The sequence below is a fragment of the Myodes glareolus genome, chromosome 25 (assembly GCF_982192425.1).
Source record: "Myodes glareolus chromosome 25, mMyoGla1.1, whole genome shotgun sequence".
NCBI classification, from domain to species: Eukaryota; Metazoa; Chordata; class Mammalia; order Rodentia; family Cricetidae; genus Myodes; species Myodes glareolus.
Window position 1 is genome coordinate 16,989,614 of NC_142050.1, and position 23,824 is coordinate 17,013,437.

The 23,824-nt window shown below is 39.0% G+C and overlaps 1 protein-coding gene across 1 annotated transcript in view; it reads left to right on the forward strand.

Annotated features, from left to right (window-relative positions):
* Positions 1–23,762, forward strand: part of Ankrd7 (ankyrin repeat domain 7) — a 140,670-nt gene extending 116,908 nt beyond the window's left edge. Inside the window, 5 exon segments of the mRNA XM_087901629.1 lie at positions 21,176–21,217; positions 21,219–21,283; positions 21,851–21,866; positions 21,869–21,987; positions 23,585–23,762. Of these exon segments, the coding sequence (XP_087757755.1) occupies positions 21,176–21,217; positions 21,219–21,283; positions 21,851–21,866; positions 21,869–21,987; positions 23,585–23,762 (420 nt within the window).
* Positions 23,763–23,824: the final 62 nt, after the last annotated feature.

Below are 23,824 nucleotides of genomic sequence, written 5' to 3' on the forward strand. Positions count from 1 at the left end.
AGGACTATCCACCCAGATGTGGCCATGGTGAGCTGCACCCTTTTACTTCAATCATTAATCAAGAAAATGCCCTACAGATTTGCTTAGGCCAATCTTATGGAGGCGTTTTCTCAATTAATAGTCCCTGTTCTCAGATATATCTAGGTTTGTGTCAAGCTGACAGAAAGTAACCAGCACAGAAAATGAACAAATATCAACTACTATCACCATATACTTGCATGCATGTTACTTAATTTCAGTTTAATTAAAAAGAAAGAACTAGGCCGAGTGGTGGTGGTGCACATCTTTAATCCCAGCACTCAGAAGGCAAAGGCAGGCAGATCTGAATTTGAGGCCAGTCTAGTCCACAGAATGAGTTCTAGGGCAGTCAGAGCTACACAGCTAAAACCTGTCTGGAAAAAAAAAAACAAAGAAAAAAAGAAACCACCAAGTAATAGTTGAAACTATCCTAATACAGTACAATTTATATCTGTAATGTTTAATAAATCCATTAGCCAGCCACATGTAGTTTTAAATTGAATTTAACCTAGGGCTGTAGAGATGGCACAGAAGATAAGAGCACTGTCTGCCCTTCCAGTGTACTTACGTTATATTTCCAGCATGCACAAGGCTGCTAACAACTGTCTGTAACTCCATTTCCAGGGGATCTCCCGTCCTCTTCTGACCTCCACATGTGCTTCTGACCAAGCACACGGTGTGCTTTGGTATAGGCAAAATAACCAGACATACAAAATAAAAACAGATAAATCTTTTTAAAAATTTAACATAAATGTAAATCTAAGCTAACTTAAATGTAAACTGTATTCTTTAGGCTTAAACTCCATATTTCAAGTACTCAATAGCTCAGTATGAAAAGTGACTACCCTACTGACCACATGAGACACAGAATATGCCCATCATCAAAATAGTCTCCTGGAGAGTGTGTCCTAAAACAGGCCAAACAAAGTGCCTCTTTTAAACTACAATTCTGGTCCGCCTATGAACAGTGCATTTGTGTGCATGCAAGTGGCGCTGGGGAAGGAAGAGGAGAGATGGGAATGGGTACCACAAGGCTAATTTTACTATAGTACAAACATATCAGCCAGCAAATAAGAATCAAGACCAAAGCCTGCAATCCCAGCTACTCAGGAGGCTGACACAAGAGGATCACAAGTTCAAAGATACCCTGGACAGCTTAGTAAGACCCTGCCTCAAAATAAAAAGTATAAAAAAGGGTTAGATATACAATTCAATGGTAGAATGTGTGCCCAGTAAGTGAGAAGCCCTAAACTCAATCCCAAGTGACAAAAGAAGAGAAGAAGGAAAAAAAAAGACTCAAAAATGACCTGGGCATGGTGATATATAACTGCAATCCCCAAATTTGGGGAGCTAAGGCAAAAGGTTTATGTGTTTGAGGTCAATCTGGAGGTTACTGCAAGCCCTGGCCAAATGTGTAATACAAGACATAGTCACAAACAACAACAATAACAAAAGCAAGACTGACACTATTGGAAATTAGAAAAAAATGAAACGGAATTATATTAGCTTGAAAAATAAATACTAGCCGAACGGTGGTAGTGCACGCCTTTAATCCCAGAACTCGGGAGGCAGAGGCAGGCGGATCTCTGTGAGTTTGAGGCCAGCCTGGTCTACAAGAGCTAGTTCCAGGACAGGCTCTAAAAACTACAGTGAAACCCCATCTCAAAAAACCAAAAAGAAAAAAAAGAAAGAAAGAAAGAAAGAAAAGAAAAGAATAATAAATAATAATGCTCATCAGTGAACTAGTTATGAATATGTGTTGTCTTATTTATCTTCACAGCCTAACAAGGTAATTGGTTTATTCCTCAAACGACTGTATGAAATTATTCTCTAAAAAACAGGACAGAATGAAACTGTATGACTTTTGGAGCTGGTTAAAAATTCTGGACAGATGTCATGGATGGATGAGAAGAGGAAGCATGCTAACAAACACAGGACAGTAAAAGAGCAGCCTCTAGAAGGTTTAGATTTAACTAGTGTGCAGGCATCCTAATTGAAGAAAGGTAAACTGAGGGTTCCACGATTAACACATGCAGTTCTCTAATCTCTTCAGAGATAACAATCTGAAACAGAGTAAATGAAAATGCAAGCATCTCTCAGTAGCCTGGAAACAGCAGGAGTCAAGTTATGTCTACACGTTAAAGAAAATGAGCCACCTTTTAAAGCATGCGCCTCTTTCATCTTAGCCCTTCGGAGGCAGAGACGCAGATGGATCTCTGTGAGTTTGAGGGCAGCCTGGTCTACATGGTGAGTTCTAGGACAAGGCTACAAAGTGAAACAAAAAACAAGAAGAAACATAAAAGGGAACAAGCTGATAGCTAAGCTATCAAACCTAAGCTTTGGGAATTTTCGCAGCGACTACCAAGCAAGTGTTATTCTCAAATACAAAACTCATTTTGATCCTACATCACTGTCATTTTTCATTCTGGAAGATCTTCTGGGCTAGAGACCTTGTGTTACATTACTTGTCATATCATGAGTCCAGGTTTATCAACTGCTAAATAGCAGGGCTTATGGTGGTGCCAAGGTGCCATAAAAGTATTCAAAATTTGTGGGGGCTGGAGAGATGGCTCAGAGGTATAGAACACTGGCTGTTCTTCCAGAGATCCTGAGTTCAGTTCCCAGTAACCACATGATAGCTCACAACCATCTATTATGAGACCTGAAGCCTTCTTCTGTCATGCAGGCAGAACACTGAATACATAATAAATAAATAAAATCTTTTAAAAAATAAAAAATAGAAATTAATTAAAAAGTTTATTTACTTACTAGATGCATATGAGTGATTTGCCTGGATGTATATATGTGTACTACATGTGTGCCTGGTGCACATGGGTGTCAGAAGAAGGTGTTGGATCCCCTGAAATTGGAGTTGTACAGTTGTGAGCCGCCAAGTGGCTGCTGGGAATTGAACCTGGGTCCTCTAAACCTGCTCTTAATCACTGAACCATCTCTCTCCAGCCCTCCTGCAAAAGTGTGTTTCTCTGAGAAAATTTCAAATACAATTCTACCTTTCAATTTCTTCCAAATCCGTAGCGCAATCCAAGAAATTTACTATCTGTTTCTCCAGGTAGCTGTCAATCTTTTCTTCAGCCACCGTTGTTGAATTTAAAATATTTTGTGTCACTGAATGTAAGAACATGGTCTCATAGCTCCCTTCTAACAGCAAGTCCAAGAAAACTCCAACATCTGTAATAGAAAAAAATCGGTCCGGTAATTTAAGTGTAAATGTTAATCCATTACATAAATATTTCAATATGCAAAACAGTATAAACTTAGAATGCTGACTATACATTAATCACTAAGTATTGAGCAAATCCTTCTCATTCTACCAACATCTAGAGTTACAGGGTACCTACAGTGACGATGAGTAGCAAAGGAGAGGTCACACACAGAAACACTGAGGATAATAATAACAACAGGCATATCACCCTTCTTCGGGAAAGCCACAAAAATTTTAGCTGACAAAGAAAAGTTTCCTTTGCTGAAGTCCCACGTTCAATATTCCCTGCAGGAGGCCAATCCAAACACACCGGTTCTCTCATGATTCCCTAGTTCATACTTGCCTCAACACTTTACAACCGCGATTTTTTTTTTCTGATGAATTGTCTTTACCTGTCAGTCCTAAATTAAACATCAGATGAAGTCTGTCCCTCGGGAACTTTCCCAAAGCACTGGATCTCAGATCATTAAACAAAACTTCCTCCCTCCAGACACCCCCTCTGTATCCAGGGCCGCCACCCCTTACCCTCCCCACTCTGGCGCCAACCTAACTCCCCCAGGGTGCCCCTCTCCCACCTGAGCCACAGAGGCCCGCCTGCTTCAAGGACAACCACTCTGCCTCCATGGAGAAGCCTCTCAGAAGCGCCAATTCCTGCGTCCACATCCCTCCCGGCATCACTGTACCCAAAACGGGGTCCCACGGGAGTCCCAAGGGGCAGGAGGAAGTGAAAGGAGGAGGGACCAGAGTCGCCGGCATCTAGGCCACAAGTACCGAGGCCATACTCTTTGATTCCATAGCTGGATGCAGAACACTTGTTATTGTTTTTGGTTCAATTACTTGATTTAATGGCCCAGGAGTTATACTCGCTGTTTCTGCTTGATTTGATGGCTGCGGGGGAAACCCCATGTCATCTCTCACCTGAGCGTGTGATTCTGGGATCATTCCCATCAAGCCCATAACCTGAAGCAATGCCACTGGAGTGACCTTTACACTGTCCATCGCTGAGCATGGTACCTGGGCTGTCAGTTCCACATCAGTTACTTGTGCCCTTTGTGGCTGAATCCTTTTTTCTGGAAGACCTAGGACCCTCTGATCTATATTCAGCTCTAACACATGCTTTGAATCCTTTTTTCAGTACAGTGTTTTCTTCCTGAACTATGTTAATGGGAGATGGAGTGCCCATTGATATAACTAAAGGGTTGTATCTAAGAACCTGGCGGTCATTCTCAGACTGTAACTGCTTGTTTGAGGTAAGCGGCTGTGCCACTTCTGTCCTGCTTAATTCAGAATTCACCCCAATGTTCACATGGACATGAAACGATGGAACATCTGGAGATCGGTTGGTATTTTGCTCAGCACTCTGAGGGATGAGTTTAGGTAACTGGGTTTTGGGGAGCCCTTGTTCAGGGGCTCCTTGTACATCCATTAAATGATTGAGTATTTCCCAGGATTTCTTCCCGGGCAGAGGCACCACTTGTGCCCTCAAAATAGAAACATTCTGACATATGTGTTGGTGCGGGAGAATTGTCTGTATTCTGTCAATCATGTTTTAAATAAATGCTGATTGGCCAGGCAGGAGGTGTAGGTGGGAAAACCAGACAGGAAGTGGAAATGATGCAAGGAGAGCAGGAGAATTCTGGGGAGGAGGAAGTTGATTCCTCCCACTCCTGCGCAGATCACCGAAGCAGCAGGATGTGAGCTGCTCCATTGAAAAAGGTACTGAGCCACATGGCTAAAATAGATCAGAAAAATGGGTTAATCAAGATGTAAGAGTTAGCTAATAAGTAGCCTGACCTAATGGGCCAATCAGCTTTATAACTTTCGGAGTCCTGTGTGTGATTTTCTCTGGGACTAAACATCTGAGGGTGGGCAGGACAGAAAAACCCCCAACAAGCAGGCCCGGCCCATCATGTTACAATGTGTCCTTCCAGTTCTCCTCTGACTAAAGGAGAGAGCTGAAAAGTAGGCAGGGATGAGCCCTGGCTTCTGGGAGTGGATGTGGACAGTTCCTTTTGGGAGAAAGCAAGTAAACTACGGCTCCGGAATTTCCACTTTGGAAGATAAGACGGGTTTGAGCTGTCGCTGGATGATACAGACATACTGGAGTCAGAAGAACTGTTTCCCATCTTACAGTAGCAAGAAGATGGGCTAGCCTCCCGATCCACAATGTCAGAGACAGAGGAGGAAGAAAAATTTTGGGACTCTTGTAAACTCATTTCCATAAGTGTTGACCTGACAAAAAGAAATGTCTTCATTTTCTTTGGAATCAGTAGGCACAAAATCAGTAAGAAGAGAGAGAGTGGTTGTTTCAATTCTAAAACACTTTTGGTCTAAGGGAGAGATGAAAGGAGGGGTTGCATTTACAAACATCAGTTGTTTGTGTAAAGAATCCCTCCACCAAGAGCAAAATGTGTGAGTCAGTCAATAAAGTACATGCTATTCAAAGAGAGAAGCTGAGTTCCATCCCCAGGACCCACATGAAAATAAAGGGACATAGTGCCCCAGTGCTGGGGAAGCAGAGAAAAGTGGGTCCCCTGGGGCTCACTGGACAGCCAAGGCTAATTAGTGAGTCCGAGTGAGAGACATTATCTCAAAAATCCAGGTGAATGGCTCCGCAGAAATGACACCCAAGTTTTGCAGACACACAGACACACAGACACACACACACACACACACACACACGCACACACACAACCTGTGCTTGCCATTAAGCCAGAAGACCTGCGCTCGATCCCTAAGAACCATATGTTAGAAGGAAAGCACTGACTCCTGTGGCTTGTATGCTGACCACCATGTACATGTGGTACACATGTGCACATATGCACAAAAATACACACACACACACACACACACACACACACATATGTACATACACTGTGGGGCCTAGAGAGATGTCTCAGCAGTTAAGAGTAGTGTCTGCTCTTATAGAGGACCCAAGTTTGCTTACCAACACCCGCATGGTAGTCTACAAACATTTGTAACTCCAGTGCCAGGGGATCCAATGCCCTCTTCTGGCCTCTGTGGGCATCAGGCATGCATGTGGTGCACAAACACACATCCAAGTAAAATACCCATATAAAACATGGAATAAATAAAGCTCAAAATATTGTTCTCCATTGCTCAAACTCACATTTCTTTTACCTCCCTCCTTTTACTCCCTCTCTCTCCCCTACCGAGAAACTCTGTTTCCTGACCTTGCATTTTCCAAATGTTGGAAGATCCGTTGAAGACTCCTGTCTATTGACCAGAATACATAGTCCTGGTTCCAGCCCATAGGAAGTCCTGAAATACTGAACACAAAAGGAGATGTCAGTGGAACTGAAGTGGTATTAATAAAGTACCAGTAAGCCAGCCAATAAGAATAGGAAGTAATTTAGGAAGGAGGCAATTGCTATCACAGTAAACGAAGTAAAAGTCCCAGGATTTTACATATAACATTTACGGTTAAGATGGTGTCGCAGCTAGGATTTCCACTGTTGTGCTGAAACACGGTGACCACAAACTTAGTGGGACAGGGTTTGTTTCAGCTTACAGTTCTCAGGTTACACTCCATTGCTGAGGGAAGTCATGGTAGGATCTCAGGGCAAGATGGATCCAGGAGGCAGCAGCTAATACAAATGTCGTGGAGGAACCCTGCTTACTGTCTTGCTTTCATGGCTTGCTCATCCTGCCTTCTTGTACCACTTGAAACCACCAGTCCATGGGTGGCATCACCCACAGTGAGCTGGACCTTCCCATATCAATCATCAATTAAGAAAATGTAGCTGGGCATGGTGGCACACCCCTGTAATCCCAGCACTTTGGAGGCAGAGGCGGGTAGATCTCTGAGTTCAAGGCCAGTCTGGTCTACAGAGTGAGTTCTAGGACAGTCAGGGCTACACAGAGAAACCCTGTCTCGAAAAACCAAAATAAAATAAAATTAAATTAAAAATTAAAAAAAAAAACTCAGCACAGACTTGTCCACAGGGCAATCTAGACAGGGCAATCTCTTCCAAAATGATGCCAGTTTGTACCATGTTGACATGAAACCAGCCATTATGGTATTTAATGACAGGGAAGCTTTCCCTAACATTCCTTCCTAGTAACACACAAAACACATACAGCTGAGTTAGGAAGCCCTCTATCCAGTCCCCATGAGGACAAAGTTCTTGATGGGCAACAACAAACTCTAAAGCAAACACAACCAAGTATTACTTACTAGACATCATTTATGGCTGAATCCCTTTCTTAATAAGTCCTTCCATGGTGGACTGTAATTACCTGTATACATGAACTCTCCCCAACAAGACTAAAACGTAAAAGTCTCACATTAATAAATGCATTCAACATATGCTTAGTATTCAGTAACATTTTAATAATAAATAAATTAAGTGGTAAGTTCAAATAATAGATTTTTAGCCAAATTTGAAGTAAGCTTTATTAACTACTGGTCAGGACCATGGATACTGGTCAGGTCTATACATGAGACCCATGCTCAGAATATGGCCTCAAATAATAGGTTTAATAAAAAATAAACTCAAACGTATTTTAAATAAATGATTAAGGGGAGCAAAGCTGGAAAAATATTTAGGGATGGAGAGAATATACCCTCAAAAACTGATAGGGTGAGGGACACCTGGGGAAATGGGTCAGTGAGTAAAATGCTTGGTAAGCATGTATGAACATGCATGAGTTCAGATCCGTGGCAACCACATAAAGGCCTGACCCAGAGACACACATATGTAACCCAGCACTCGGGCTTGCAGCAGACATAGACACTATACATATATACCATGTACACACATACACTATACATATACACACACAAATACACCAAGCACACACACATATAAATATACCACGCACACACACATACACTATACATATACACACAAATATGCCATGCACACACACACACACACCTTACATATACACACAAATATGCCATGCACACACACCCACACACACACACATGTACACACACATACACATTATACACAGACACATAAATATATCACACACACACATATCCAAAAATGACAGGGGAATAAAGACAGTAGAATCTGAGGAATAAGTGAAGCAAAAAAAATGTACTTAACACTTAAATTATAAAAACATACTCCTGTCTAGATACTAAGCACCAAAAAGTAATTGGGTCTTTTTGGTCTTTGATTTTTGAGGTGCTACACCACAAATACATAGCAACAAATCACATCAACTCTACCTGGATATTAAAGGAGCTGGAGGAGAGAGTGCATGAATTCCTAATAGACTTCTAAATGAAAGCTGCTACTTTAGAGGTGAATAAGTCAATTCAAATGATCGTTGTCTTTCTCAAACTGAAAGGTTAATCCCACATTGAGAGCTAATTAATTTCCACCCAGTTACAATTATGAGTACCTGCTGTTTTGGTTCTAGATTCTACACACTGTGGCACATAAGGACTTACAAGCTCTGCTAAATTGAATACTTGTTTTATTATTTTTGGATAGCAATAAAGGAATGACTATAGAGCTCTTTCCAAAAAATACCATGGTGACACCATGGTGCCATCAGAAATATTTCTGAAATGGTTAAGCTTTATATCACATACTTGAGTTTCAAATGATTCTTTCCTAACTCCTTGGTAGATGCCTTCCCAATACCATTCTAATACATCATCACAAATAAGAGTACATGCTTCCTCTGCTGTACTATCTACCATAGAAGAATATACATTTCATAGCATCGCATCACTCCTAAAGCACTTCTACATGTGGTGTTGCCACCCATAGCCCGTCTAAGGCCGGTTTCTAATTCCCATTTCCCAGATGACATGGGTAATTGTTTTTTGAATAATTTACCATCACCTTGACGTCAAGACTTTTCTTTCTAAACTCTGCAGTGCTTCTATCTGATTTCTTCCCACCAATGTCACAGTTCCTGAAGGGGATCTTATTTATGCCACAGGAATAGCCATCTGGTAGAAGCAAACAGAAAGATCTCTCATGACAACAAATGATTTTTGTCATGATTTTTTCCCCACAGTACCTATCATTTTACCTCAGATTTCTTAAGAAGTAGAAACAAAACTAGCACATTCTAAACCTCACACATGAGCTATTACTCACCTTTCTGGGCAGCTTTCCACTCTCCTCCCCCCACACAAGCAGTTTCTTAATGACTATTGTTTCCATTTTATAAATACAAAACTAAAGGCCAGCAAGACCAAGTGACTCAATGTCGCACACAAAGCAAACAGAAGGATTAGAATTCAAATCCAGACCTCTCTCAGAGTCCGCTATTCCTGCTTTCCTCTCAGGTACTCGTTTCATTGGCCACTGCAGAAAGCATCAAGGTGCAGTGTTAAAGCGCACACCTTGTCAAATTTGAGGACATGGTCAGGAATTTATCCACATGATTGCTTTACAACCAGAAATCAACTAGGCTACTGCTGACCGAGGGCTAATGCCAGCCTGAATGATTCACTAGCTAAATGCCAAAAGAAACAAGAAATAAGAGAATTATTGGAGGTATTGAATCAAATGGACTTAACAGACATCTATAGAACACTCCACCCAAATAGGAAAGAATATACCTTCTTCTTTGCAGCTCATGGAACCTTCTCAAAAATTGACCACATACTCGGTAACAAAGCAAACTTCTACAGATACAAAAATATATTAGTAACCACCTGTGTCTTGTCAGATCACCATGGATTAAAGTTAGAATTCAACAAAAATGCTACCCCCAGGAAGCCAACAAACTCATGGAAGTTGAACAGTCAACTACTAAATCACCCCTGGGTCAAGGAAGAAATAAAGAAAGAAATTAAAGTCTTCCTTGAATTTAATGAAAATAAAGACACAACATACTAAAATCTATGGGACACTATGAAAGCAGTGCTAAGAGGAAAGTTCATAGCACTCAGTGCCCAATTAAAGAAAACGGAGAAAGCACACATTGGAGACTTAACAGCACACTTGAAAGCTCTAGAAAAAAAAGAAGCTGATTCACCCAGGAGGAGTAGAAGACTGGAAATAATCAAAGTGAGGGCTGAAATCAACAAAATAGAAACACAGAAAACAATCCAAAGAATCAATGAAACTAAAAAGCTGGTTCTTGGAGAAAATCAACAAGATTGACAAACCCCTATCCAAACTAATCAAACGGCAGAGAGAGAACATGCAAATTAATAAGATCAGAAATGAAAAGGGGGACATAACCACAGGCACAGAGGACATTCAGAGAATCATTAGATCTTTCTACAAAAGCCTGTATGCCACAAATTGGAATATGTAAAAGAAATGGACATTTTTTAGGTAAGTACCATATACCAAAGTTGAACCAAGACCAGGTGAAAAATCTAAATAGACCTGTCAGTCGTGAAGAACTAGAAGCTGTTATCAAAAATTTCCCTACCAAAAAAAGCCCAGGACCAGATGGTTTCAATGCAGAATTCTACCAGAACTTCCAAGAAGAGCTAATACCTACACTCCTTAATGTATTTCACAATATAGAAACAGAAGAGTCATTGCCAAACTCTTTTTATGAAGCTATAGTTACCCTAATACCAAAACCACACAAAGACACAACCAAGAGAGAAAATTACAGGCCAATCTCACTCATGAACATCGATGCAAAAATTCTCAATAAAATATTGGCAAACCCAATCCAAGAACACATTAGAAAAATCATCCATTATGATCAAGTGGGCTTCATCCCAGAGATGCAGGGCTGGTTCAACATATACAAATCTATCAATGTAATCCATCATATAAATAAACTGAAAGAAAAAAACCATATGATCATTTCACTGGACGCTGAAAAAGCTTTTGACAAAATTCAACACCCATTTATGATAAAGGTGTTGGAGAGATTGGGGATACAGGATCATACCTAAATATAATAAAAGCAATATACAGCAAGCCGACAGCTAACATCAAATTGAATGGAGAGAAACTCAAAGCCATTCCACTAAAATCAGGAACACGACAAGGCTGTCCACTCTCTCCAAACCTCTTCAATATAGTGCTTGAAGTTCTAGCAATAGCAACAAGACAACATAAGGGGATCAAGGGGATTTGAATTGGAAAGGATGAAGTTAAACTTTTGCCATTGACAATGGCACTGGGTCTTGTCTCGTCTGCATGTACTGGCTTTTAGGGATCCTAGTCTGTTTGGATGCTCATCTTCCTAGACCTGGAGGGAGGGGGGAGGAACTTGGACTTCACACAGGGCGGGAAACCCTGACTGCTCTTGGGACTGGAGAGGGAGGAGGAGAGGGAGTGGAGGCAGCGGGAGGGTATTGGGATGAGGGGAGGAGGTGGAAATTCTTATAAATAAATAAATAAGTAAATTTAAAAAAAGATTCATAAGTGGCTAAAGTACTGAGAATAAGTGACTGTTCTAAATGGTATATCTTCACTAACTCTCCCATGGTTTAGGTAACATCATGAAAGAAGGAAAGGAAGAATGTAAGAGTCACAAGAAGGGAGAACTATGAGCTGTCTTTTGAGATGACATGTTCATTGTACTCAGAAGTGCACAACAGGTATGGTCACCTGCACAAGACAGTCACTTAACATTCCAAGATTTATATAGGAGAAGTCGATGAGACTTCTCCCCTATTGAGGAGCTCATAGCAACTATTGGGTGTTAGGAAGAGGAACTGATTTTTCTTTGAGTGTATAACTATTACTTTTGTTGTATTTTCTATCCAAACCCATAATCCTAGTCTAATCAGGATAAAAGGATTCTCGAAATTGGAAAGTCTTGAAAGAAACAAACCAGTTCTCTTAAAGAGTGAGGGGATCACAATAAACAAAATAATACTAAGACATCAGAAGGAAATAGACACTGGAGAATGGGAGAAAATGAATAAAAGCAACAAGCTATTCCAGATGGGATACCAAGATAGAAATCAGTCATGGAGAAAAAGAAGAGAGAGAAGATAGAAGGTCCTATATATGTTAACCACTGAACTAATGTCAAATCTTTCATTTTGATAACTTGTTATAGCTATAAAAGATGGCATGGTGGGGCAGTGGTGGCACACGCCTTTAATCCCAGCACTTGGGAGGCAGAGGCAGGCAGATCTTTGTGAGTTCGAGGCCAGCCTGGTCTACAAAAGCTAGTTCCAGGACAGGCTCCAAAACTACAGAGAAACCCTGTCTTGAAAAACAAAACAAAACAAAACAAAAATGGCAGCATTCCTGGAGAAATGGTTGATGGGTAAGACTACACTGCTTTACAACTATGCTATAAATTGAACATTATTGTAAAGTTAAAGGCAAAATAAACCCTAGTTATATTAAATTCTAGCTTTTTTTTAAAATTTTTTTTATTTTATTTTTTTTTTATTTTTGAGACAGGGTTTCTCTGTAGTTTTTTGTGCCTGTCCTGGAACTAGCTCTTGTAGACCAGGCTGGCCTCGAACTCACAGAGATCCGCCTGCCTCTCCCTCCCGAGTGCTGGGATTAAAGGCGTGCGCCACCACCGCCCGGCTAAATTCTAGCTTTTTTCACAACTTAATTCTTAATTTTCAAAATCTCCTTCTAAATTTCATTATCTGTGACATGGATGTGCAGCTGAGTGTTAGGCTTAATAAAACCCCAAGCAAGGAGCCTAGATGGTTGCGCACACTGCTGTCCCAAGAATGAAGACATTAAAGACGGGGGAGCATGGGACTATGACTAGCTAGCCTATAAAGTTAGATTCTATACAAGAATTGGGTTAAAATTTCTTAGTGAAAGATCAACCTCATGAATGGATTACATAAATACCTCTGCAATTTTTCTTTTATTAAAAATATTTATTTATTTACTTATTATGTATACAATATTCTGTCCGTGTGTATGCCCGCAGGCCAGAAGAGGGCACCAGACCTCATTACAGATGGTTGTGAGCCACCATGTGGTTGCCGGGAATTGAACTCAGGACCTTTGGAAGAGCAGGAAATGCTCTTAACCGCTGAGCCATCTCTCCAACCCCCCTGTGCAATTTTTCACTTGAGATGATTACCCATATTCTGTGGGGTAATCTCCTTGGGGGAGACCCTCTTCTCTGTTTCCTGGACACAAACACAAATACGTCTTAGAAGAGCTCTAATTTATCTTTCAACTCTAAAAAAAAAAAAAAAAAAATCATGTTTCGAAACCAGAACTAAAAGGTGCATGCCCCACTAAGTGAATATCAAGTAACGTAATGTGCTACAAGACTTACTATATTATTTTCAGGAGGAAGGGGACATGACAATGTTGGTTTCCTCCCCCCCCCCCCAAATGAGAGTAATCTTAAGGATAAGAAAGTCTTCTGCTTGTAGACTTTTTACAAACATCACTAAAAGTGACACTGTACTTCCATCTGGTGGCAAGTGAGGTAACTGCAGGCTAACTAAACGTTACCTGTTAAAATGATACTGGCCAACAAATGCATTTTGGCATTGTATAAAATGCATGAGTGAACATGAACATATTCTTCGTACAAGATTCTCCTATCTACCTAAGAAATTTCTAGGCCGCCCTTTTGTCTCCTGGGTCCTGGAAACACCAGGTAGCCCTGCTGCAGTGCTGAGAAGTTCTATCCAGAGAGATCCTTCATCTGGCGATGGATGGAGATGGAGACGGAGACCCACATTGGAACACTGGACTTAACTTCCTAGGTCCAAACGAGTAGCAGAAGGAAAGAGAACGTGAGCAAAGAAGGCAAGACCAGAGGGAACCTTCATCCGACGATGGATGGCGATACAGATGGAGACCCACATTGGAGCACCGGACGGAGTCCCCCAAGGTCCAAATGAGGAGCAGAAGGAGGAAGAACATGCAAAAGGAAATCAGGACCGCGAGGGGTGCGATCACCCACTGATACAAGGGGACTGATCTAATGAGAGTTCACCAAGGCCAGTTGGACTGGGACTGAGCGAGCACGTGATCCAGCCAGATTCTCTGAATGAGGCTGGATTCTCTGAATGTGGCTGGCCGGAGTCTTTCTGAAAAGCCATTGACAATAACACTGGGACTTGCTTCCTCTGCATATACTGGATTTCTGGGATCCAGTCTTTTTGGATGCTCACCTTCCTGAACCTGGAGGGAGTGGGGAGGAGCTTGAACTACCCACAGGGCCAGAGACCCTGACTGCTCTTAGGGATGGAGAGGGAGGAGGAGAGGGAGTGGGGGGGAGTGGGAGGGGGTTGGGAGGAGGGGCAGAAATGGATACTTTTGTATTTTAATAAACTTTGAGAAAAAAAAGAAAAGAAAAGAAAAAAAAGAAATTTCTAGCAAAAATAACTGTCTTTTCTGTTCATTGTATTTTTGCTTGATTATTTGCTTTTTGAGACAGGATTCTTTGTGTAGTTTTGACTGTCCTGGAACTAGCTCTGTAACATAGGCTGGCTTTGAACTCATAGGAACCTGCCTGCTTCTGCCTCCTGAGTGTTGGGATTAAAGGTGTGCAACGCCACCACCCAGCTCTTTATTAGATTTTTATCATATGGCACTCCAATTTACTATGTACAGTATCATAATGAGTATATACAATAGATGGTGTTAAAAATGAAGACAATTAGCACTTTTCTTTTTAAAAAACATTTATTCATTTATGAGGTGAGAGGGAAAGCGCGTGCTTAGAGGTCAGAGAGCAACATACAGAAGTCAGTTTTCTTTTTCCACCTGTAGGTCTGAGGGATTGCACTTGGCTCTTCCATTTTGGTAGCATGTGTCTTTACCTGCTGAACCATTTCACTGGCTGAGCAATTATCATTTGTATTTCCAAAATATGAATTAGCTATACATGTTGGGATCTTTCAAATTCTTTTGTTTAGTCTAAAATTTGTAATTTAACTGCTGCAGACTAGGTTGGCCAAGTGTTATGAAACACTACAATTCTCCCAGAACAAATGCGGGTGCCAGGTATCCTCAGAGGCCAGAAAACGGTATCAGATCAATAGAGACTAGGGTAACAGATGGTTCTGAGTAGCCACAAGGGTGTTTGAAATCGAACCCAGGGCCTCTGCAAGAGCCAGTAGTGCTTTTTAACCCTTAAGTCATTTCTCTAGCATCAAGTGCTCCATGTTTTTAACGTTTACAAATGAATGAGAACGTGTAGTATTTGTTTTTATATACCTATCTTATTTAAGTTGTATCCTGGCTATTAGTGAGATTTCTAGATCATAGAGTAATTTCTTAGAGATTTTAAGAATAGATTTATCTTATTTTGCATGTATGCATATATGTGCACCACATAGATGCTTGACGCATTTAGAGGACCAAAGAGGGTGTCAGATACCCTAGAATTGGAGCTACAGGTTGCTGTGAGCCTCCGTGTGGGTGCTGGGAACCAAACCCGAGTGCCTTGCAGGAGCGATAAGTACTTTTTTAACTGCAGAGCCATCTCTCCCTTCATATATAAGAAGCCTACATAATGAATGTACTATACATCAAACCAAGAGGCCTATGGACAGCAAAACAAACTACCAAAAGATCAAGAGGCAAAGTACAGAAAGCAAAACTTCCGCAAACAATTTAATAACTATAAAACGTAAACTCAATGCAAAAAATCCAAGTGATCCAATTTTTTTTAAAAAAAGACATTTTGTAAGAGTAAATATAAAAGGGCCAGTAATATTTAAAACTCAGTAACAAACAATATTCTGAGCATAAATAAGTAACCTGAACATCATCAGAATACAAATAAAACCAAAATGAGTGGCTGCCTCATTTCAGTGAGATTTGCTAAATATTGTGACTTATATTTGCTGTTGAGATGAACAGAAACCAAACACTTAGAAGTATGGTTCTACTTACATATGATAAAAATAAATTTTCCTTTATACCTACTACAGGGCTAGGCAAAAAAGAACCAACGTATTAAAGGGCTTTAATAGGAAAAAATTAATTCCTTAAGCATTCCTGCTAAAGAAGATGAACTGTTCAGAATCTAACTGAACAAAACTAAATCTGCATAAATTTCCATGTTTTTTAAAACCCATTTACTAACCTTAAATTTCTTAAATAAAAGTTAAAATCTAAAATTAAATTGGGTCAACATTAGCATATCCAGTATTACACTACAAGTAAAAAGATCTGAGAGATGATTAATGATTATAACACAAATTTAACAATGGCTTCCTCTAACACCAGGCTCTCAGCTATCCTTCTGACACAATATTAATATAAAGAATATAAAGAACTGGTAAAGTTAAACTCAAAATTCAAAGAATCCAGCCAACGAATGAACAACTTAACTGAATCAATACTAAAAGAGAGGCATAAATGGTCAACAAATACACAATTTTCCCCATGATTAGCCATCAAGGAAGTAGAAATCAAAAGACTACAAAGGGAGATGGTTCAATGGATAAGGTCCTAAAAACCTACCCGAGACCTACATGGGGAAAAGAACTGACTCCTGGTCTGACTTTCAAAGGTGCACTTTGGCATGTATGTATATTTGTGCACACATGTACAAACATATGACTTCATGCATCCACAAGTAAATAAATCTTTTTTTCTTTTTTATGTAGAGGAAAAAAGACATGGAGATAGAAAAAGGGCAATTTGGGAAGAACTGGGAGCAGTGTGAGCGAGACAGGAATGAGACAAGAGAGGGATGTAACAATATGAAAGCCCATGATAAACAATCCTTAATCTGTTGCATATTGACAAAATAAGTGCCTATGGTACATTTTAACTAATTTCAAAAAGTTCATCACCTTATTATAGCAAGTATCATGGACTTAAATTTTTCATTAACTTATTTTCAAGCTACCATTGTATGTAATTTTATACTTTCCTGAAAGTAGAGCAAAGAGAATCCTACCATATTCACACCAGCGCATCATAATAAAGATTGTAAGTCTATCATATAAGGTGATTTACCAGAGTCATTTCGCAGGTAGGAGGACATGGCGGGGATGAGGCAGGACTGACTGAGAAGCTCCAGAAGCACAGAAGGCAGAGCGCTACTGTTCTGTCCTTGGCTCTCATGAGACGTCTGGGCTTCGCCATTTATAGAACCACTCATTGGGTTTATATAACTTGCAAGAACCTAAATTGTTGAAAACACATTGGAGTTCAGTTTCATATACTTCAATGATGTTTTATAATTAGGTATTTAATCTTAGCACACTCAAGACATGTATTTTCTACTTAACCACATTCTGAATAGAAGACCCTATTTTTTCTAACTGAATATAGATTGTTTTTTCTTCATACAATATATTCTGACTATTTACTTTTTATTTTGGGGACAGCTTTTCCCTATGTGGCCCTGGCAAACCTCAAAGTCAGGTTTTCTAACTGGATGCCGTTGGATTTTTCAGTGATCCTGAGTTGAGTTTAGGTCTACAAGCTTGAGGTATCAAACCTGGCTAAAAAGGGACATTTTAGTTTGACTCTTCACACACTGGTGCTAGTGACTACACCACTGCCAGCAACTCAAACATTACTGATCATTTCCTTTGGCTTTCTTTACCATTTTTAGAGTCTCAAGTAGTTCTTCTGGCCTCTACTTTGCTCTGTAGTTGAGACTGAACTTGACTTCTGACCTTCCTGCCTCCACCTCCTTAGGGCTGGGATTACAAGCATTAATTACCATTCTTTATATTTTAAGTAGTACTGAGGACCAAATCAAGGGGTTCCAGGAATGCTAGGCAAACATTACACTGATTTACATTCACAGTCCTTACTGTTGAGTTTCGTTGGATGGATTCACTTTGAGAGTGCTGCAATCTTAGAATTCTGTACTATTATGAGCATACCATCCTCGAACTATGGAAAATAACACTTAAAAAACGATACCAATTTAGGCGAGCAACTTCTTGTTTATATGATATAAATGTTCTCTCCAACCTTAAACTTGCTTCATTCTGGAAACAGTATAACACAATTTAGAAAAGAGAATTGAAAATGAGCTATAGGTACAATTCAGTGGTTAAGTATATAGTTAACAGGTATAAAGTCTTGGGTTCAGTTCCAGCACAGAATGAACATAAATGCTAATTTTTTAACACAGGAGGGCAGAGACTCTATGATGAGACAAAGGGGTGACTAGCAGGCAGATAGCATCTTGAAGTCACAGGGTAATTGCCTCCCCTCATGTTTCTTTCAGGTGAGAAGCTAATTAAGAGGGAAGGTATTTAGAATACAAGCATGGATGAAAGACCATTTTTTAACCCATGGCTTTTATAATGTATTTAGAGAAGAAAACAAAAGTGAGCATGAAATAGATAAGAATGCTGGTGAACACCAGTCATGACTAAACTCCAAAGGTGAAGAAATGGAAGATTTGCAGTTCAAGGACAGCCTAAACTACACGAAACATCTCAACAAAAGGAGAAAAAAATGTACTTAAGAATGATTGATTAAGTCATCAATATTTAAAAAACAGACCAAATAAAAATAATTTAATGATGATCATTGACAGTTTAACAAATTAGCAAACACACCTGCAGAAGACAAGTCACACGCTCCTCTTCTAGCCTCTGTTTGGTTAAGGCTTGTTCTACGTCCCATTCTGATGCTGTGGAACCTGTGCCAAAGCCAGAACCTTTGGCCCAATACAGCTGCTGTTCTTCTGTTGACGTGGGGTTATGAGAATTTGACACCTGTGGCTTTTAGGAAAAAAAATATTACTAGTGCTTGGTTTTACTTATCCTCAAAAACTTATCACTGTGACCGTTCAACAATTAACACAACATAAAAAAATCAATCTGGCCATTCATCAAAAAATTGAAAACTAATTACTCTAATATTCCCAAGCATACACTCCAATGAAATGAAAACCAGTGCTAATAATAAGTATTTGTGCATAAAAGTTCAGAGCATCACTGTTCACCACGATCTAAGACAGATTTCAAATGCCTCTACCAAGATATGAATATATGAACGAATGTAAAGGAATACTATTTAGCTGCAAAATGTATAATAAAACATGCTATATAAATAAACTATGAAAATATTAAATGCTAAGGGAAAGAAGACCAAAGGGAGAGAGACAAATAGGATTAAAGAAAAGGCAAACAATAAAGGCTCAAAGAATCAACGACTCAAAACCAAATAGAAAACAAAGAAAGGGAAACAATTATAAGTAAGACCATTTTAGGATTCCAGTAAAAAACTACCTCAGGATTTTACCACAACACTAAAATGATGCTTTCAATCAAGAGAGGTAGACTACCTCTATTTCTAGAAGTAATGCATCTCAATTCTTTTGTTGTTCAAATTCTGATGGAAACATGTAATAATAACTAAGGAGACCCAATATTAGAAAGAAAAAAAATTCCATGTGCTCTCCTCCCTAAAGATACTGTTTATAATTTATGCATTTACTTATGCAAACAAACAGATGTGTAGCTACAATGTGACACATAGAAAGGAGACAAGAAAAGGTAAATTAGTGGTAATGAAAGATGATGGAATGTAAACAAGAACAGGAGTCATAAACGAAGGAATAAAGTTAATGCTTTTTCTACTTTTAATCAAGTCATGAACTTTTCCCTCCCTCCCTCCTTCTCTCTCTCCCTCTCTCTCCCTGCCTCTCTCTCTCTCTCTCTCTCTCTCTCTCTCTCTCTCTGTGTGTGTGTGTGTAGTGGTAGTGTTGGTAGGTAAGTGCATAAAAATGTGGTTGAGGGTAAAAGTGTTAAACACTAAACAAAGTTCCGTGGCTCAGAATGGTCATTCTAACAGAATACAAGTTCCTAGAAGAGATGCACAGAGTTTGGTTTGGGCAAGTATTTGTCTGAATGGCTATATTAATCTAGCTGTATAATCTTTTTTGTGAGTTCATTACAATAAACTGATTTTTATATTTAAAAAATCTGAATAAGCAGAGAAAGATAGCTCAGGGGCTAAAGACAGTTCTTGGCGAGCCTGATAACCCGAGTCTGACCTTAAGCTATCAAATAACCTACACAGACACGCATACACACAAAAACACACACATACATACAAGATTACACATATAATTTTTTAAATTAAAAATTTTAAAAATAAATATCAAGTATTAGAAATGAGAATTGTACAAGACAGAAAAATGACTAATTTAACAACAAACCTTAACCACGAAGGTTAACTCTTTATTATCATTTATGTGGGCTGCAAAGATATTAATTTCAATTAAACAGAGCACAATTCCTAAAAGCACGAGCAATAAATATTCAAAGGTGATTCACAGAGGATTTATGTGCTTTTGTTGCTTTTAGGGGAGAGGAGAAAAAACGGGGAAAGAAGAGAAGGTGACTTCTGGAGCCAGCCAAGCAATTGCCAGCCAGCTAGACATAGATTAGGACATACAGAGGGAAAGAGAGGTAAAAAGCCCTGAAAAACTATTAGATATAAAGTATTTCTATAAATTGTTATAGATTTATAACTGTATGTGTTCCTTTCATTGGCTAATGAATAAAGCTATTTCAGCCAATGATCAGCAAAGTAAAGCCAGGTTGAGTTCTTCACAAACTAATGATAGTATAGAATAATAAATGTCATTTGAAGTTTTTATTTCTCAGTAATAATAATAGAACTGAATTAAAGATTAGTTATTATGCTAAACCTAATTATTCTTTTGAAATGTAGTAAATAACTAAAAAAATTTTGAAAAAGCATCTAGTCGCTTCATTTGTTGATATTTTGTGTATACTATAGTCTTGGAAATTATTAAATAAAACTATAGAAACACAATTGTATATAATTTTAGGTACATATGAATTAATGGTATAGAAAACTTACATTAAGTGATAGGTATTCATAACTTAGTCACTTTATACCTATGTTTTGAATGAAGCCTAGAATACCATTTGGCTTTTAAAAATGTAGCAGCCCATCTACATTCAGAGTCAGAGATTTATGTTAGATATTAAAATATGTCAAAAGTTAGAGAATACATTCAGGTGTTTCTTATGAGCATACTTTAAAAATTGCACTTAAACCTAAAAGGCACAGAAGTAAAAATTGTTTAACTATTTTGAAATAACCTTCACAGGTTGGCTACACTCTGCTTTTACTTGCCATTGCTGAAAAAAACTGAAAATATAGTAAAATTCCTCCTAAAGAAAGGAGCAGATGTAAATACATCAGCTAACAATCACAGGCAGAGGCATAATAAGCAAAGCTAAGTAAGATGCCACATAATTGCAATTGCCTCATAAGACCATGTAAATGCACATAGTTATTAATATATCTTAAGTTATTAATATATCTCAGTTATTAAGATATTAATATATCTTAGCCATATGATATGATTTTGGGCAAATTACCTATACTTCTCAAATGTCCTTTTTTTCAATGTATAGTATAAAATCTAACTGCTTAATCATATAAGTAGCTTTAAGTTTTTATCATCATTTATAACTTTGGAATCTTACACAGAAGCTAATGTTGTAGTTAACTGGAGAGAAGACCTAGGGCTTCCAATAGTCCCTCTCATGAAATTTTGAGACATCTTGAAAGTTGGAGGCTTCCAGGAAGCAGAGAGTGAAAGCCAATAAATTAGCTCTTCCTGTCTGTGTTTAGGTGCCGTCCCATGATCTCTGGCTGCTGTGCAATTTTGAGCAAACCAACCCAACATTTCCTGTTCTCTTCCTGATTCTGTAAGAGTAGAGGCCTTATGCTTGAATGGTAAGTTCAAAAGATTAAATTTGTTTATGTCTTGTTTCAGAACAGCTGTTATGATTTTGCTCTCATTGTTGAACCAACAAGTTCCATAAAACTTCTTCTTCAGCAAGGTATGGACTTACCTTGCAAATGCTCATGGATTTATAGCGAGGAATATGCTTCTTGTAATGGCTTCACTATGTAAGTGATACTTTATGCCTTTTAGTAACTGTATGAAGTATACAGAATGAATCCCCCAAACACAGCTTTATAGACTAATAATAAAAATCACGTATAAACCCTGGAATTATGTTCCCAGAGATCCTTCATTTCCACATTTATAGAATCAGTGTAAGATTTATGTGTTGGATGCATGACAGAACTACAGTGGCATAGTAAAATAAAATATGCCAGGACAGGGTTTCTGTTAATCATTAATAAAATATTTAATTAGTACAGCTAAAGAACAGATGATGAACATACTAATTTCCTTTCATGATATCTATCTTTAATAATGAAAAGACTGTATGTTAGGAATATTTACCATTACTTTTATACTATGTAACTTCAATCTGATGTCTCAGAATTCTGGAGTATATTCTCATTACACTTATCAAACATTCCCAGGTGAAAATGTGCATTCTGATTTCTAATAGTCAATGATACAATAGGATACAAAATACTGAGATTTACTACACTGAGATTTCACATAGTAAAGTATTTTTTTTAGCTATAAGTATAGCCATTTACTTTAGAGAAAAATTTAGATAATACATATTTTTCTCCCTCTTCTTGATCTCTCCTTTCCCTCCCTCTCCTCTCATTTTTCTGTGTTCTTTGTTCTTGCTCTCTCTTTTCTTATTTATCTTCTCTCTGTGTCTTTCTGTTTCTCTCTCTATGTAACTCAGGCTTAGTCCAAGCTGATTGTGGGCTTCTGATTCCTATTGCACATCCTCCCCAGTGGTAGACTATAGGTTTGTGCTGTCTTCTTTCATCTAGTTTATTGTGTGTGTGTGTGTGTGTGTGTGTGTGTGTGTGTGTGTGTGTGTGTAAGCCAAAACAGACTTACAGTTTTCAGTGCCCTTCTTAGGACTGATATTACCTCCTTCACACAGGGTCTGTCATTGGCCTGGTGCTAACCAATAAGGCTAGACTTGCTGACCAAGGAGAGCTCTAGGTCTACTCATTTCTGTCTCCCAGCTGTTCAACCTGCTACTTTTCTTAGATGGGTTCTAGGAATTGACCTCTGGTCTTTGTGCTTGTAAGGCAAACACTTTTACTGACTGAGTTACCTACTCAGCCCTATATTAACATTTTAGTAACTTTTGTAAAATCACTGTGGAGAACAATCAGGTATTTATTGTTTACTAATTAAATATTTTTAAAACATCTCATTGCTTCTTTGTGATTCATGGCATAAAAACTGACATCTACTCTTGGTCCTGAGTAGACAGCTGAAAAAAAATCCAAACCAAACAAGACCCGACCAAAGCAAATGCAATCAAACCTCCCGTTTAAGCACCATGGCTGGTGCTTTGCTGCGCAACCCAATCCAATGAGCACACAAATGATGATTTGCAGCCTTAGTGCTGTTTCTACTTTCTGGACCACTTTTAAAAATCATGTTTGTGATTGGGGTGGTAGAGCCTGAGACCATACGAAATGAAATGGTGCCTATTATCAGAGGTGATGTCAGAAAGATACTGAGGGCAGGAATCCTGGAGAGGGGTTGAATTTGATAACATGAATTGAAATCTTTATGAATTTTGCAGTTTATGTATGTTCTGTTTATGAGCAGGTACCATCAGATAGTTGACAACAATGAAAACAAGAACGAAACTGAGCAAGGTACCCCTCCACATGGAGTGGGCTCCAAAGAGTCAGTTTATGCACTAAGGATAAACACTGGTTCCACTGCTAGGGGCCCCACAAACTTCCCAAGTCACACAATTATCAACCACATTCAGAGGGCCTAATTTGGTGTTATGCAGGTTTCCCAGCTGTCTGTCTGGAGTCAGTGAGCTCCCACTTGCTCAGG